General features: G+C 32.8%; 4 protein-coding genes across 4 annotated transcripts; 3 read left to right on the top strand and 1 right to left on the bottom strand.

The window, feature by feature from the left end:
- Window positions 1-420: 420 nt before the first annotated feature.
- Window positions 421-858, bottom strand: LOC132031870 (uncharacterized). The gene has a single exon (XM_059421750.1). The coding sequence runs from the start codon at window positions 856-858 to the stop codon at window positions 421-423; it is 438 nt and encodes a 145-aa protein (XP_059277733.1).
- Window positions 859-2,277: 1,419 nt separating this feature from the next.
- LOC132031868 (organic cation/carnitine transporter 3-like) lies at window positions 2,278-3,794 on the top strand. The gene is made up of 3 exons (XM_059421749.1): window positions 2,278-2,713; window positions 2,825-2,971; window positions 3,157-3,794. Exons 1-3 carry the CDS (start codon window positions 2,278-2,280, stop codon window positions 3,792-3,794), a joined length of 1,221 nt encoding a protein of 406 aa, XP_059277732.1.
- Window positions 3,795-9,495: 5,701 nt separating this feature from the next.
- Window positions 9,496-10,107, top strand: LOC132031867 (F-box protein At5g62510-like). Its single transcript, XM_059421748.1, has one exon. The coding sequence runs from the start codon at window positions 9,496-9,498 to the stop codon at window positions 10,105-10,107; it is 612 nt and encodes a 203-aa protein (XP_059277731.1).
- Window positions 10,108-10,167: 60 nt separating this feature from the next.
- Window positions 10,168-10,674, top strand: LOC132031866 (F-box protein At3g07870-like). The gene has a single exon (XM_059421747.1). It carries the CDS (start codon window positions 10,168-10,170, stop codon window positions 10,672-10,674), a length of 507 nt encoding a protein of 168 aa, XP_059277730.1.
- The last annotated feature ends 7,634 nt before the right edge of the window (window positions 10,675-18,308 follow it).

Genomic DNA, 18,308 nt, shown 5'->3' with positions numbered 1-18,308 from the left:
TATTTCCTAAAAAAAAATAGTAGGCCTTGAAACTATAACCCCCTCCACCATTCCTGCTAACGATCAAGCAAAATCAGTCAACCTAGATATATTGATGCAAACCTTTTATCATGAACTGAATATTTCAAGCTAAACTTACACTCTTAACATTAAAAAAATTAGTCATTCTTCTTTACAATTCGTTCGTTTTTTCTCTTCTTTAGATGTCGACACTGCTTATGAAAATTCCTGCGTACGCCACTGGAGGAGGACATAAACCTTAGCCTCACTTACATGACGTAGATTGAAGGACTCCAATCTAATAGCTACCAAGAGTACATGTATAAAAGATTGAGGGACTCCACCCTATACAAAGCTGGGTTTTTTGGAGTGTAAACTACTACTACATACAAATGTGCAGCTATATGCAATCCATAGTAATCATGTGATAGCATCATTGATGCAAAAGTAGTTCTTCTTTGGTCTAAACCTGAAGTTAGGAACGCCATCTTGATCAAACTTCAAAGAAGCTCTAACCTGATTAGGAAAAGAAACAACTTCATTGAAGAAAGTAAGAGATTTGTTATGTACTCCTAGATTGGCCAAGTAATCAGCAATGCCTTTGCCCTCTCTAAAAGTATGTACAAAAAGAACATTTCTGGAATTTGAAATCTCCCAAATTTGGTCCTGAATATGCCTGATTTGCCAGTGAGGTTGACAAGATTTGTTGAGCATATTCACAATAAGCATGGAATCAGACTTCACAATAAAATTCTGAAATCCCAAGCTATAGCAAATGCTGCAACCCTGCAAGACTGCTTTAGCTTCAGCAAAATTGTTGCTACAAGAGCCGTAATGGTCTGAGAAAGCCTGAACCATATGACCCCTATGACTTCTAATAATATATATTATCCTTTGATAAAAAAATTCATTATTCAGTTTGGACTACAAATTGAGCAAATCAAATGACCTGCCAATTAGAATAAGCGACTGCGCGTGCTACATTTTTATGTGCTATGTTTTCGTATCCTCCTCACATACAATGTCTTCTTGCATCGACATACTTCTTTTTGTTTCCTTAACATTATTACCAAGATATTCTCCTTTTCCAAAATCAATTTTAACGGAAGCTATACTTCTTTTTGTCTTCCTCTCTTCTCCTCTCTTGAAGCTATATTTAGGTGGGGGTTAGGTTGTCTGAGATGGTGGGATTATACTTTGTTGTTGTTGTTGTTGTGTTGTCTTCCTAATTTGATTTATGCTTAAATAAATTGGTTGCATCATATATGATGTATATATGCTTAGTCCATTGGATTCTCATTTCTCAACCTGGATTTTAACTTGTCGTATGAATCTCTCGATTATTCTTCAACATCAAATGGATCAAATTTCAAGCTAATCTATATCATTATTCTTTGAATATTTTAAGTTCCATGCCTAGATTAAATTAGCGAAACTCTTGGCTTGTGAAGTATGATACATTTGTTTAAGTGCCAAACGCAAAGAAATAAGCAACTCTTCACATTTGATCCTCAGAAATGTCATAAAGCCAACATTAAACTTTTACTTGTTCATTCCAACTGAAAAGCATGAACTAATTAATAAGTAATCAGAAAAAAATCACAAAATCTTTGACCATTTTTTGTCTTCTGGAAGAAACCCCTTTGTTTAATGATCATGAGAAGCATGAATTAATTGATAATTAAGCAAAGTCCTATATCGTGAAACGCGACAATTTGATGGCTTCCCTTGTGAAAACGAGTTCAGTTCTATCATCTATGCACTAACAGCACAAAAGGTTTTTACATAACAATGTTAAAAATATATTTAAACATACTTCATAATAATTATTTCATTCGGCTTTATGATCTACATTTATTTATTTTCCTTTTAGTTTAAGGTGGGGTTAGGTATATTTATTTATCTGGGCTTCTTGTTGTTGTTGTTGTTGTTGTTGTTGTTAGTTTAATAATATCCTATAGAAGATTTGTTTTCTTTCTAAGTTTATGATCTACTTTAATTATAGAATATTTATTTTCCTTTTAAGTAAGGCTATAAGGCAAATAACATATTCCTTTGATATTATTCCTTTTAGTTTTATGTTTTTTATTTAATTTTAATCATGGCAAGAAACAATAATAATTGTATGAATTTCATTATTCCACTTTGATTTTCTCTTTAGTTTTCTGTTTTTCATAGTAATCAGGTCGCTAATAAGATAAGTTAGCAAGAATAGTGTGTTAGTCCTTATATAAATATCACTAGAAGGAAGAGGTCAAGATCCACTTCCAAATTCCAATGGCTGATTCAACTCCTCTACTCTCAAATTCTCCTTCAACTAAGAATTACCAAGATCAAGAATTTCCAAAGCTAAATGATCATTCTTCACTTGAAGAAATAATAGAGCCATTTTTTGGGAGTTGTGGAATTGCATGGCCACAAATCTTGCAAGTCATGCTTGTTTCTCTGGCTTGTTTCTTTGAGGCTCAACAAACATTTATCACAATTTTTACTGATGCAATCCCATCATGGCATTGCACAACACTTAATAACACAAGTTGCAACCCAAAGTCTAATGTGTGTCAACTTTCTTACACAGAATGGAATTGGGATAAGCCTATGTACACATCCATTGTATCTGAATGGTCACTTCATTGTTCTGATAATCCTATACTACAAGGCCTTCCAGCTTCATCTTTTTTCATGGGATGCTTGCTTGGTGGCCTAGTTCTTGGTATGTTAGGTGACACGATTGGTCAAAAAACTATGTTGTTTTTCGGGTGTTTGATAATGTCAATGGCTTCAATCTTCATTGCTTTCTCTAACAACATTTGGATGTACTCAGCCTTGAGATTTCTAAGTGGATATGGCCGCGCAGCGATTGGATCCTGTGTTCTTGTGTTATGTTCTGAGAGTGTCGCTATAAAATATCAAGACCAAGTGGGAACTATAGGATTCTTTATGTCTACATTTGGATTTGTGTCATTACCAGGTTTGGCTTATTTTAGTAGGAATTACTCATGGAGGGTACTTTATCTTTGGACTTCTCTTCCAGCTATAGTTTATTGTTTGTTACTACAATTTTGTGTTTATGAGTCACCAAGATGGCTTCTTTCAAAAGGGAAAGTTAGAGAGGCTTACGCAATCCTCAATACATTCATTGCACCTTATTTCAAGAACCAATTTTAAATCTTGATCACAAGAAGTTGAATATTACTACTAGTGGTTCTAATCAACCACTACTCAAGATTTTGTTGAGGAAAAGATGGATTCTTGGACAGCTATTGCTAGCTTTGGCAGCTGGTTTTGGCATTGGATTGATGTACTATGGCATGCCATTAGGACTTGGAAATGGCAACTTTAGCTTAAATCTCTACTTGAGTACTGGACTAAACGCGTTGCTAGAGTTACCAGCATTCTTGATAGTCTTTTTCTTGGTAGAAAAATGCAAGAGGAGAAGCACTCTAGTTGGACTAAGTATTTTATCAGGTGTTTGTGGCATGTTATGCACGATGGCTGGCGAATGGAAGATCTTACAGCTAGTATTGGAGTTAACTTCATTTTTCAGTGCTTGTACTTTATTTGATCTATTGCTGATATACACTGCAGAGTTGTTCCCTACTAGCATAATGAATGCCACTGTGTCAATTGTCTGGCAGGCTGTGGTGCTCGGGGGTGTGGTGAGTCCGGTTATGGTTGATGCAGGAGGCGATAGAAACAAGATTTTACCATATTTGGTGCTTGGAATTATGACATCAATTGCAGGTTTCTTTGGTCATTTTTCTGCCAGAAACAAAGGGATTGGAGATTTCTAACAACATAGAAGATCAAGAACAAGAAGGTATTGAACAACCTTATGTGATGAATGGAGTGTGAGGGTTGATCTTGTTATCGTAGTGCTCATCCATCATGTATGAGTCTTGACTTAGAATTAGAATGTTAAGCTTATGTTATGTTCTTTTTTCACGAAGTAGGTCAATAGCTTAGGATTAGAAATGCTCCCGATGGTCTTTTTCAACTTTAATCAATATAAGTTCACTTCGTAATAGGAGCTTTTATCGCAGAATTTCTCGTCTTAGTAGGAGGTTTATCAGGAATTTCTCATCTTAGTAGGAGCTTTTGAGCGTTAGTGTTTACATCAATCATCGGCGCGGTGTAGTGGTTGCATTCCCCTTTAGAAACAATAGATGAGGCAAGAGGAGAAAAGCTAATAAATGAGCAACAAAAATTAGATGGATGAAGTAACAAGAGACAAATGATTTACATCACATATATGAGATGTTATGTGGTTAGGCTTTACATTTAACTCATTCTCATCAATCTCTGATGTAATTTGAGGCAAAAAGGTAAAAACTTTCACCCAACAAAAGACTGAAAATGGATAACAATGCAGCAAAGTGACAGAAAACTTATAAGTTTACAAAATCAAGAAGCAGAAACAAAAATAGAACACGAACAAAAGACTGGGAAAAATGCAGTGTTATAAGTTTACAAAATCAAGAGCAGAAACAAAAATAGAACAGGGTTCGAACCGGGGACCTCTAGTGTGTGAGACTAGCGTGATAACCGACTACACCACCCAGACTTGATTGCTAGGAGTAGATATACATATAATATACCTATTTTTATCTCGCACTAAGCATTTTAATATTTTTCCCACCTGTAATTTTTATGATGTCTTTAAAAAATGGGTGGAGTACTGTTCTGAAATAGGCAAGAATATCTAAATGACAATATCCGGATTGGAAATATTAAGTAACGAAAATGGAAATAAAATAAATTTGGTCCAAATCAGGCCGTCGGCGAGCGGCGACGCGGCGCGAGGTCACTCTTCTCAACCCTTTATGAGCTAGAGAATGTGTTGCTTAATATAAGCACACGCATAACACTTTCAACCACCAATGTGGGAGAAGTGCTCACTTGAAAGGCTGTTTTTCAAATTTTCATTTCCCTCCGCTTTTGTTTCCCTCCATTCCCAATTCATACTTCACCTTTAAAGTCCCTCACTTAATGCATTTGGGGACTTTAAACTCAACATACTATAATAAAAGCACGAAGGACCTTAAAAATGTTGATTGAACTTTTTGCCCTTCATTAAAAGATCCTGCAATAGATAAAATTGTCATTTACTATTTTCCGTCATTTAATTATTATATAAATATATTTCACACAAGACATGAATCATGTAATTATGCTCCCTATATTTAGAACTTTGAAATCAAATAAAATTTTATATACTAAATACAGTCAGACCTCTCTATAACGGCACCCGCATATAACAGCATCTCTCTATAGCATCCAAGTTTTTTCGAAACCAATTTTTTATGTTATATATTTTGCTTCTCTATAACAGTATTTCACCTATAACAGCAACAGCCACCTTTATAACAGTACGCTCTGTGTAAAATTACCCCTCATATAACAGCTATCTACTTTTTTTGGTAATATAATAGTTAACCATTTTTATAAAAATAGAATATCTATGATTACCAATAATAAGTGTAGAGATTTTGACCAAATATTGATCATTTAATACACTATTTATGACAAAAAAAAATATCATATGAATGTATATATTTTCCTTCGTTAACAAAATGTGATTAAGCTTAGAATTTGGCAATTAAAAATGAAAATTAGATTTTATGCATCTTTTTTGCCTATAACAGTGAAGTATTTTTTAAATATCAATGCTATTATAGGTGTTTTAAATGTCAATGTTGTTAAGGTGTATAACAATCATTCTCTATAACAGTTGAAAAATTTTGGACCCAACGATGCTGTTATAGAGAGGTTTGACTGTACTTCCTTATTTGAACTTGGTAAGAATCCTAATATTTTGGTATTCTTTTAATTTTGGACAAATGCTTGTCTTCTCCGATTTACAAGCTCGAGCCACATTCCATTTTTTATTGGATTTAGTAGAGTTTATTATGCTAAAGGACTAGTTAATTTGTTCATAGATCAAAAATAAATTTGCTTTTACAAACGTTAACTAAGTTCCTTTAACATTGAAATTAGTAAAAGAACTAAAAATATGATAATGTATGGAGTGATTCCTCTTGTATGCGGCTTTACTTTCACAAAATTGAGAACAAAAATGTTCTAATAATTTTTTTCATTAGACCTGATGACATAACCTTATTAATATGACATTATTATTGCCTTTTTTACCTTTTAAAAATAGATTTCACACTAGACGAAATAGTTATTTAATTATTACCTAATATATAGAATTTTAAAATCAATAAAATTTTATTTAATAAATCTTTCCATATTTGAAATATATACTAAGTCCTAAAATTTAGAACTTTAAAATCGATTCAAATTTAACTTGTATAAATTCTTACCTTATTTACAGGAATGTTTGTCCTTTTCAATCAATAAATAGGGAATTTTGGTTCCTTCTTGAAATAGGTTACGTGCATATTAAAATTATAGAGTGTATATAATTTTCTATTCTCTTATTTGATCCCACTCAAAAACATATATGTCCATGGAAGTCTGATCACGGACACTATCCAAAATCTCTTTGTGTTCTTAGGGACGAGAAATTTTGTTTCTTCTCCTAAAGTTTACTTTTCATATCCAAAAAGTTGATCTTATATATATATAGGCTCTATTGGTTATCTCACGCAGCAAATATGATCAAACAATCTGTTTAGGGGTAATTTAATTTCATTTATCAATTCAAATAACTATCTTTCGTTGGTAGATATGCTCTGCAAGCATATTTTTCCATCCTAAGAAGTAGTTCAAAATTGAAACATACCCTTTCTCCGACTAAGTGTTTTTTTTGTTTTTGTAGTTGCTTAGGCGCGTAGGGTAGCTAGAAAAATTTTAGCAAGGAAATCAGAAAAAACAATAAACTATTGGCATCTGGTTCTACTAATTGGGGCGTAGAAGGCATCAATCAGTTAGTTGTCTTGATGCTATATGGAATGTGTAACCATACAGTAGATGCCTCTACAACCATTGATAAACTTATTGTATATTCAAGGTTATTTAGGTTAGCGGATTCAATGTCTTTTTCTTGAAGAATATCTACAATGTTTAATTTGTTTGTAAATGTTACTATCATTATCGCTAACATTTTAAATTTCGTTGTAATTACTTAATAACAAAAAACACAAAAGAGAATTTGTATTTTTCTAAAGGAAAAAAGAGCACTTTTTTACTTATCGAATGTTTTATAGTTTATTGTAGATATAAGAATGTTTAAAGCTTTTCTTCTTTGTACCTTATATAAAATCTCCTTATTTGAATTGCACAATTATTTTCCTTAAGCCTAATCCTTTCACGTTTTGAAGGTTTTATTCACGTATTCTATATATGATTCTCTCTTCAGGTTACCCAGTGGTAGTTGGACTCAAACGTGTACCTGCAATGTTAGGTTTCTTTTTAGTTCCTTTACAGTTATATAAAACTCACTATCTTTTTATTGATAGGTCTAAAATCTTAGGTTTATATTTTTCTTGTAGGAGTGGGACGGTTTGGGGCTATCCAATTTTGCTTTGGAACAACAAAGAGCTAAGTCATACTCTATATCAGGTAATATAGAGCACTTTCAAAGCATTGGGACAAGTTTAAGGAATTAAAATAGTGTGCAGTAGAAAAATAAGGTTTGATGCTATTGAAAAAAGGTGACAAATATGGTGCTTTTTTTATTTCAATCTTTCTTATCATCTTTTATGTATGTAATTGACATGATTTCAATTTTAATTTGTTTTATAGCTGTTTGTAAGCATTATATTCCCCCAAAATTATTTTTTTCAATAAGTGCTTATTTTAAAAAAAGTGAGGTATTTGGCCAAGCTTTTGGGAGAAAATAAGTGCTTTTGGGAGAAAATAAGTTTTTGTTTTTTTCTTGTTTAAAAAAAATTTTTTGCCCAAAAGCACTTTTTTAAAAATGAGAAAAATACAAATCTTCAAAAAGTTTTCGCCAAACACTATAATTAATTGCGTTGTTTTTCGTAAAAGTAGATCTTTTTAAAATAAGTGGAAATTTTAAAAGTTTGGTAATAATTTTATTAGTGTTCTTCACAAATAAAAGTGTTTGTAGTAGATGACTGATAAGACGTAGTAAAGAACTTAAATTCCGTCTTCGGATTGAGTTTTAACTATGGAGATTTTTTCATTGAAGTTATTAGATTTTATTTTGTAATCTTGTGTCATAACAATTACGATATTTTGTTATACTAGGTGAGGAGGCACCGACAATCGACAATTATAAAACAGGTTCAATATATAGATGTAAATATCTTCAACAAGAAGTCATGTATTACGAACATTTTCTTTTTTTCCTTTTTACGCTTATCTTCTTTTTTTGCCTCTTTTAGTGGATAAATTACACAAAATATGGGACCAAACACGTGCCTTTTGCTAATTAAATTGAATTAATTTTGTCTTAAATAAAATTTTTAAAAAAGCCAACTAAATGTCAGTACAAAATTCGTATACATTCTTTGAAGTAGTATGGCAATTGGCAAGTGACATCCTAATGGTACTCCAATTGTATTCTTGATGAATAACATAATTTTTTTTAAATATCTATGAGAAATATTTTTGAAGAACACTTTCATTTATACTTAGTATTTGTACCAAATTACATTAATTTATTATGAGCGAAATATTGTTCCTCTTATTTACCTTTTGAAAATAGATTTCACACTAAATAAAATAATCATTTAATTAATTTTATCTTCTTATTTGGATTATGTACCTAAAATTTAGGACGACCTAGAAATCAATTAAAAAATTTCCTTAAATAAATTGTTCAAAAAGGCAATTAAACGTTAGTAAAAAAATTTGTATACATTCTTTGAAGTAGTATGACAATTGGCAAGAGACATCCTAATGGTATTCCAATTGTATTTTTGATGAATAACATAATTTTAATATCTATGAGAACAATTTTTAACGTTATTTTACCTAATTTGTTCTTTTTGTATAGATTTTTTAATTTACACTTAGTATTTACACCAAATTACATAAATTAAGTATGATTATCGAAATGTCATTTGCTTTTTGTACCATTTGAAAATAGAGTTCACACTACACAAATAGTTATTTAATTATTTTCATAATATTTAGAACTTGAAAATCTATTGAAAATTGGTTATTAAACATTTCCTTATTTGGATTATGTACCTAAAATTTAGGACTTAAGAATCAATTAAAATTCTGCCTTAAATAAATTGTTAGAAAAGCCATTACACGTTAATAAAAAATTCATATACATTCTTCGAAGCATTATGACAATTGGCAGGTGATATCCTAATGGGACTCCAATCGTATTCTTGATGAATAACATTTTCGAAGAACAATTTTTTCTTACGTTCATTACTATTTTACATAATTTATACTTTTTGTACAAATTTTTTTATTTATTGACACGTGCAACGCACTTACGCTAAACTAGTTGAAGATTAAATGTGTTTCAACAGACATCACAAGGATCATTATCAAACAAAAAATTGATATTTATTCTGCTCGCCCGTCTTCGCTTCTCAGACAACAATGAAGTCTGACAATATAAATTCTGGTAGAGGTCAACGCCTTCATCATAAGTTATTTGGTTTGGCATTTCAAGTAGCTTCAGCAATAGCTCTCAAAACCATTAATGCCTTGGACAATGCTTCTGCAAATCCTGCCAGAAAAGTTGATAATACTGCGTCATGTGAAGACCTGATAAACTCATCGAATGATGCCATGGAACGCCACTTCCCGGAGGAAATAATTATGGATATTCTTATCAGGTTACCTGTGCGGGCTCTTCTTCGATTCAGATGTGTTTCAAAATTTTGGAAGACATTAATCTCTACGACGGAATTTAAGATGAAGCATCTCAACCATGCCAAGAATAACCAAAATTCTCAAAAATATCTTATTAGCCGAAGGTGTCCCAAGGATAATTCGATGTTGTATTATTCTTCTTCTTTATCATTGGTTCAACCGGTTGAGGATGCACTTGGTTTCCCTTCAAATCACAGACCGTGCCAGTACTTAATATTATGTTGTTGCGATAGCTTGGCTCTTCTTTGGGTTCAAGGTAAACATTTGTTGTGGAACCCATCCACAAACGAATCAGTTGTACTTCCTAACCCTAATCCAGAATTTTCACCGAGTTAGTTCACAGACGGATTTGGATATGATTCGACTAGTGGTGACTATAAGATTCTTAGGATTTATATGAAGGATGACGGAGGTGCTAGTGAAATCCTTGCGTTGAAGAGTAGGTCTTGGAGAAGAATTGATGAAAATCCTCGTGGCCGTTATAGCAGGTTGTACAGCATGGACTCTCTGGCATTTGTACATGGGGCCTTTCATTGGATCGGTGTGGATATATTTACTAATTATTATGTGGTTTCATTTAGCATATCAAACGAGGTGTACGGAGAGATACCGTTCCCACCGCTAGAAGAAAGAACTTGTGATCCTGACTGGATCCCTTGCGGACACTCTGGTATTTCAGTATTGGGAGGACTGCTTTGTGCTTATTATAATCGTTGGAAGAAGGCATCCTCCACTTTTAAAGTCTGGGTTATGAAAGACTACGGTGTTAGTGAATCTTGGACTGAATTGTTTACCATAGGGGCGAACCATCTTTATAGAGCCATACCGAAAGGGATATCCCTTGCCTTCCAACAAGGATTTGTTTTTACAAAAAGTTTGATCTCTCCAAAATTATTTACTTAGTATTTGATTATGTTTTGATTGATTTACCTATGTTTCTTCTTCGTGGAAATTGTGTTACAATCTCTTATATATATAAATTTATTGGCTTGCTGGTTTTGGTTTTTTAAAAAAACTTGTAGTTTAAGATATTACACATGAAAAATTGTTTTTGATAAGTTTTCTACATCAAACCTTAATTGTTATATTCTGGTTTTGAACCATTAGGAATCAATTAAAACAAGAACCTAGATCCCTCATGATAATTCATGATTAAAAAAGAAAAGAAAAATAATATATAATAGTACTATCCTTCCAACAAGGATTTGTTTTTACAATTATTTGGATAAATTATTTATTTTGAAAGTTTGATCTCTCCAAAATTTATTTACTTAGTATTTGTTTATGTTTGATTGATTTAATATGCCTATTTATGGTATGTTTCTTAGTTTCGTATTGATTTTATGACTTGCGGCAATGGGCGGCGCGATTCTCTAGCCTTTCGGATGAAATATTTCAAAAATCCTGTTAAGAAATGAAGAGTCTTTTTGACCAATCAACACCGGGAGTAAATGAGTCTTTTTTCAAAGTTTCGTCGATCTTATATATATTTATATATATAAATTTATTGACGGTCCCGTTTGGATGTTGTGAGAGTTTTGGACTTATCCAAAAAAACTTGAGGTGTTTGTTTTTTGTTTCGACGTCGTTTTGAGCAAAAAGGGTATATTGACAAACACCTTTGATTTGTGTTTCGAACCGTTAGATTCGTAATTTCAAACTATAGATAAGTTTTCTATGATTTACTAAAGAAATTCACTTCATAATTAAAATCACGATTTTGCCCCTAAGTTCGCCATTAAATTTCCTTCCTTCAAAATTTGAAAACTTAAATAGTTAAATAGTAGTAAGAGAATGGATGCCCATATTGTTTCCCTTACTATTTGATGTTGTGTACAAGTTACCTACTTTACTTTTTGTCTATAAATTGCATTGTATTCGATGGAAAGGTGATATACAATTGAAAGAAACAAAAGGCACCTTTCTTATTTGCTTCTACCATTACTCCTTTCTCTTTATATTTTAAAGCTTTGTTAATTGTGTTTTTGCTATATCGCTATTAATTAATAACACGAACCAGGTTCTAACCAAACACTTATCTCTACTAAGTTAAATCTTATTAAGGTATGTGCGACTTTTAGATACAAAAAAAAAAAAAATGATATTAATAATTCATGATTATATGTTGATAAAGAAAACAAGTAAAAACAATATATAATTTACGTGTGCACAGTACTATATACTATTCTTAATCTCTAGGACAATGTATTTAAGACTTACCTGGACAAGAAATAATATTTGTGACACAAAATACAAATGAAGCTCTTTAGATTTTAAAGAAAAAAAAATGATACAGTAGATTTAATAATTGACGGAAAGAAATTATCTTCTCTAATCCCTTCGTTTTTATTATTTTAGTTTAACATGTTTCGTATATTTATACAAATATTATATGTGACTTTCTTTTAGCAAGTATAATATTCCATGGAACCTTATTCTCTGTTTGAAAAAAAAAAAAAGGGTTATTGGCTTATGGAAATAAAGATATTGTTTTGAGATTGTGTTATTTTATTATCTCTAACTTATTTATCTTCTATGATAGCTTCACTATGTTGAATTTATCAAAACTTGAGTTTGTGGCACTTGACATCACTTTGGAAAGAATTACCTGGGTGCTCGATCTTGAAATTCACCTAGAGTTAAAGGTCACTATTACCCGGTAATGCGGCAAAGATCGAGCCAAAGACAAAGCAAAAGCTATGATCTTCCTTCGTCATCACTGAAGGTTTGAAGGCCGAATATTTGACGGTGAGGATCCACTCATTTTGAAGGAAAATATGACCACCTTAAGGCAACGGTATTGGTCGTTATTCACTTATTATTTTAAAAGGATGTGATTATATTACTTCCCAATTAAAATTGGAAAATGTAAAAGATGAGGATATGTTGGAAAAGGCTCTTACGACATTTCATGCCTCTAATTTGGTACTACATCTAAAGATTTAAAAAACATTCCGATCTCAGAGCAACATAACACCTTTGAAAAATCATTATTCCCGAGGCGAATGTTTATGACAAAGAAGACAAAATAATAATAATCGTAGAAATATAATAATCGTCGTGGTGGTGGTCTAACAATATGGGTTCTCGGAATCATTCTAGAGGCAAGCTCGTCATCGTTGATTGAAAGTTTACATTTTCTAGGCTTTATCAAAATTCCTTCAAAAGAAAGGCAAATTGGTGGTTAGCATTGACTTTCAATATGCCTATTTATATGATCTTCTTGAAGCAAATATGGCTTTGAAGGAAGATTTTGGTCACATTTGAAGAAATAAGGGGATCAAAACTAAAGTTTGATCATTGAAAATGAATTATGTTGTTGTTCTTATCTATGTGTTTTTAATTATTATGTTCTTCCTTATGTTGTTTTTATTTTTCAAAGATGTTTATGATGTACTTTTATTTTATGAAGATAAATAAAATTCCTCGGGATCACGGGGAGATATGTGCCTTCCGGATAGTGCTACAACTCACACTATACTAAGAGAAAAGAAATATTTCTCTCATTTGGTTATGAAAAAGGCCTATGTCAATACAATTGGGTACAAAATTAATTGAGGGCTGCGGAAGAAAGAACAATATTGGACATTAATAATGCATTGTATTGTAGTAAGTCTCGAGAGAAACTTGTTGAGTTTCAAGAATCATGTCGAGACTGCCAATGAAGGAAATGTTGAATATCTTTATATTACTACAATAAAAGCCGAGGAAAAGTTTGTGCAATAAAGATTACCCGCACTCTCTTCTGGGTTGTACCATACAAGGATTAGTGTGGTTGAAACACATGTTGTAGTAAACAAAATGTTCTTTTTTGACTTTATCATTTGGCATGACCGGTTTCGTCGATAATTTTCAAATGGGCTACTTTGAAGAACCAAAAGATTCTTCAATCAAGGGATTCTCTTGATTTAAAATTGGTTATTAAACCATCGTTAAAGGTTGGGATTGAATCCCCTGCATTTCGAACGTATACGTGATATATGTGGACCAATTCACCTCCATGTGGACCATTCAATTATTATATGGTCTTGGTAGATGCATCTACAAGATGGTCACATGTGCTTATTATCAACTCGATTTTTGCGAGATTGTTGGCTCAAATAATAAGGTTAAGAGCACAATTTCCAGTTATGCAATAAAGACAATCCGTTTGATATGCTTTGAGTTTACATCTCAAGCTTTTAATGATTATTGTATAGCGGAATAACAAACATCGGGTTCATACTCAAAATGGTCTAGCAGAATCATTGATTAAGCGCTCCAATTAATAGTTAGACCATTGTAATGAGGACGAAACTTCTGTTTGGATGTTGACCAACTGATCATGAATTCTCCCATTACAATTGGCTTTTGGCCGAGAGCCAAATATATCCCATCTCAGAATCTTTGGATGTCCCAATTTCTCCACTACATGATTGATTTTATGAATCTCCTTCCATTATAAAATATTTGGAACAACTTGGAGATTTATTTACGGCAAGATTTTTTGATTGTCATTTTAATGAATCAAAAGATACCAACATTAGGGACGAGAAGAAGCCGGTGAGTTTGCATTATCACTATCTCATTTAGATCCTCGAACAAATCAATTTTCAAAGGGTTTATTTGCAAAATGTTGCAAATCAGCTTGTTTTTGTCACAAAATCGCATATTCGTCTCCGTTTTGTCCCGCAACAAATGGTAGTCTAGGCCATATTGAGAAAAAGAAAGGAAATGATCAAAATGATCCTTTGAAAAAGAGCCTTTGTGTTTCGATTGAGAATGATGAAATCTCAGTTATCCGTATCCGAAATGATATTTCGGATAATGTTCTATAATGCAACAAGATGATCTTGAGCCAAAATCTATTGATGAATGTAGACAGAAATGATTGGCGGAAAGACGCAATTCAAGCATCTTCACTTGAAAAACGTATTTTCGGACCCGAGGGTACAAATGGGTGTTTGTGCGAAAACGAAATGAATGGGTGTTTAAAGGTGAAGTCGTAAGACATAAAGCACGGCTTGTGGCACAAGGATTTTCGCAAAGGTCTTGATTATGTGGAGACATATTCTCCGGGGTGGATGCAATTACCTTCGGTATCTAATAAATCTAGCGGTTCGTGAAAAGCTTGATATGCGGTTGATGGATGTTGTCATTTTTATATGGCTCAAACCACGACATTTTTATAAAAATCCCCGAAGGATTCAAAGTTCGCCGTTTCACGAGAAACTTGTTCTAAAGCTCATATCCTTCAAAATTTGAAATATAAAAGTGATCATTTGTCCTTGTGTTTTTATATCTCTCTCGTATATGTTGATGACTTGAATATTATTGGCCAAATTGCTTGAAAAAGTTTGATTCAAAGACAAAATTTTGTCTTGCTATTGAGCATTTTACAAGAACATTTGTCCATCAATCAACATATCGAAAATATTTTAAAGAGATTTTACATGGATAAAGCGCATCCATTAAGTACCCCGATGGTTGTGAGATTGTCCATTTCGACCTTACGAAAATAACGAAGAGCTTATTGGTCTTTGAAATACCATATCTTAGTGCAATTGGGGCATTAATGTATCTTGCCAATAATTCTCGACCGGATATAGCTTTCTCACAGCTTATTAGCAAGATTTAGTTCTTCCCCGACAAGAAGACATTGGAATGGTATTAAGCATATATTCGTATTTTGAGGCACCATCTCCATTCAAATGAATTGTTTTATTTGTCCGACCCACATAAAGGTCGATCTCGGATTTATTTACATGTGGAGGTTATCATGGCGTTCAACCAAACAAACTCTTGCTACTTCTTCACAAGTTTAAGAGAGAATGTGTTTGGTTGAGATCAATAACTCAACACATCCAGGAGTATGTGGCCTTGCTTTGGAAAGAGATATTCCAACAACATTGTATGAAGACAATGCTGCATGCATAGCTCAACTAAGAGGAGGATACATTAAAGGAGACAGAACAAAGCACATTTCGCCAAAATTTTTCTTCACTCATGATCTTCAAAAGAAAGGTGAAATAGATGTTCAACAGGTTCGTTCAAGTGACAATTTGGCGGATATGTTCACTAAGGCATTAACCTCAACATTTGAGAAAATGATATACAAAATTGGAATGCGTCATCTCCGAGACATTAAGTAATGTTTTCATCGGGGGGGGGGGAGTAAATACGCGCGCCTTTATTTTGGGTTTTCTGGTGTTTCTCCAATGCGTATTACGAATAACTATGTACACCTTTTCTTTCACTAGAATTTCTTATCCATGTTTAAATAGTTTTTGCCCATATTGTTCGGAAATATCCCTTACTATAAGAGAATGGATGCCCATGTTGTTCAGATATATATCCCTTACTATTTGATGTTGTGTACAAGTGGTCCTATAAATTGCATTGTATCGATGGAAAGGTGATATACAATTGAAAGAAACAAAAGGCAGCTTTCTTATTTGCTTCTACCATTACTCCCTTTCTTTTTATATTTTAAAGCTTTGTTAATTGTGTTTTTGCTATATCGCTATTAATTCATAACAAAAACATCATATCTCTCTCGTTTTAAGGCCAAATTGGGTGATTCAAAAGGCTATCTTGAGTGAAATTTCGCAAGGATTTTATTGGGCTTGTCAACAATGAGCCTCGTAATCATCTAGTACCTGATTTGGACCGAAACAGCTGCTGCATTTTTTTGTCTCCACTTGTTTTGGGATTTAGTTACTTTTCTTACAAGTTTAGGAGCTAGGATTGAGGTGATTTTCGCGGTGTTGCTCTCGTCTCAACGAGGGGGTAAGTATTTAACCTTTATTTTGGTGTTTCTCTATGATTACTTTCGTTGGTTACTGTTTATATCCATGTTTTTTTTTAAATTATTATGACGATATATATCCATGTTTGGATTGTAGAAATTGGGGTTTTGAACTCAAAAGTTGAAAAGTGGTAAATCAAGGATTTGAGGATCAAGATGATGGCTTTTTGAATGATTTTCTGGATTTAGACTAATTAAGCTATGGGTAAACCAATTTTGAAATAAAATTCCAGTTTTGAGAGTGACAGAGAGACTCTGAGGTCTTTGCCGGAGATTGAGAGTGACAGAGAGACTCCGATGATACAAGAACGGATAGCGGAATAAAGGAAATAACAAGAAAAGTAAAGGATAGATAGATTGACATGAAAAAATGGAATTAAAAAGCAACCTAAAGGTATATTAAACCTAAAGACCATAATTAATTAACATTAACAAGCACCAAACTCTTAGGAAGACCTCAAGGGAATTAGATTCCCTTGCAACCAACCTCTCAACAAATCTCAAATCAACGAGAGCTTAAATCCATAAGACTCTCAATTGTTTCTCTCTCTAGAGACAACACAAACACACTAACATTTTCATCAATTCATCAAAAGCTCCTAATGAAATAAAAGACTAGCTATTTATACTAAATAAATAATAGAAGACCCTATTATTACATAAATGTCATTAATGAGGCAAGGGCCTTGTTTGGCTAGTCTTGTGGAGATGGAAATCTTGAATTTGCGAATGTGGCCTCTTGCAAACCTAGCCTTCCTTGCTCGTTTGGCCCCTTCAATGTGCATCCATCTCCAATCCGTCCTCCCATGCTATCATCCACTCTTGGACTTCCCGGACGGCCCATGACAACATCTTTGAGGCAACTCGGCTTGTATCATTCGTGGCAGCATTACTTTGTATTTCCTCCCCATACCCGTTTTTGTTTATCCATTCCCGGTAAGGATAGCCTTAAAAGCGCCGAGAGAGTACATCCCTATTGGTTTACTTATATTGAGAAGGGTTATTCAAGTTAAGGAGATATTGTCCATGTGTTTGTAATATACTATCTTGAATCGTACTATAAAACATTATTTACGAATATGATGATTTGAGTAGTTAATTCAAAGTCCTAAAATGTTATGCAAAGTTCTATTAAAAACTAGAAAATTGGAATACAAAACTGAAAATTTAAAAATAAGATTCATTGCAAATATCATCATGCAACTTTTTCTATTAATTGAAAGGTCAAACAATGAATACTAGGAAATAATGAAATTCATATATATATATATATATATATATATGACCACGAAACCTTTTTTTTTTCCTTCTTTTTTTTTTTTTTTTTTTTTTTTTTCTCCTTCATTATCTTCCTTCAACTTATGTTAAAAAGGCTAAAAGACTATTATCTCTCCCCTTTCCCCATAATTAACATTAATATGCATTGATGTCCCACGACTTGAAATTTTCCGGCAGAAACTCATTTCAATTATCTCTTCCCCAGAATTAATTTTTATCAATAGGTATTAATGTTGTGGTATCAAGGACACTGGACACCCCCAACATATACAGTCGTGTTTTACGAAGCCAAAATTGTAAAGAAATTGATTCGATTAAATTTCAGTAAATAAGAGGAGATAAGCAGGAAACGACTGCACTTTTAATTTTCTACCACTTCCATCTATAATCACCTCAACCAAATTCCAAAAAATAGTATATAGTCAGAATTATGTGACTAATCACGGGTAACAAGCTGGCAATATATAGTTAC

The sequence above is a fragment of the Lycium ferocissimum genome, chromosome 9, assembly GCF_029784015.1.
Source record: "Lycium ferocissimum isolate CSIRO_LF1 chromosome 9, AGI_CSIRO_Lferr_CH_V1, whole genome shotgun sequence".
NCBI lineage: Eukaryota > Viridiplantae > Streptophyta > Magnoliopsida > Solanales > Solanaceae > Lycium > Lycium ferocissimum.
This window is presented reverse-complemented; position numbering and strand designations above follow the sequence as displayed.

Bases quoted from the DNA above. Each gene is read 5' to 3' on its own strand.
- LOC132031868 (XM_059421749.1), top strand. From the start codon at position 2,278: ATGGCTGATTCAACTCCTCTACTCTCAAATTCTCCTTCAACTAAGAAT. The intron at 2,714-2,824 runs GTATGTTAGGTG...GGATGTACTCAG, and splicing joins GCTTGGTGGCCTAGTTCTTG to CCTTGAGATTTCTAAGTGGA. The intron at 2,972-3,156 runs GTTTGGCTTATT...CCTTATTTCAAG, and splicing joins TGGATTTGTGTCATTACCAG to AACCAATTTTAAATCTTGAT.
- LOC132031870 (XM_059421750.1), bottom strand. From the start codon at position 858: ATGGTTCAGGCTTTCTCAGACCATTACGGCTCTTGTAGCAACAATTTT.
- LOC132031866 (XM_059421747.1), top strand. From the start codon at position 10,168: ATGAAGGATGACGGAGGTGCTAGTGAAATCCTTGCGTTGAAGAGTAGG.
- LOC132031867 (XM_059421748.1), top strand. From the start codon at position 9,496: ATGAAGTCTGACAATATAAATTCTGGTAGAGGTCAACGCCTTCATCAT.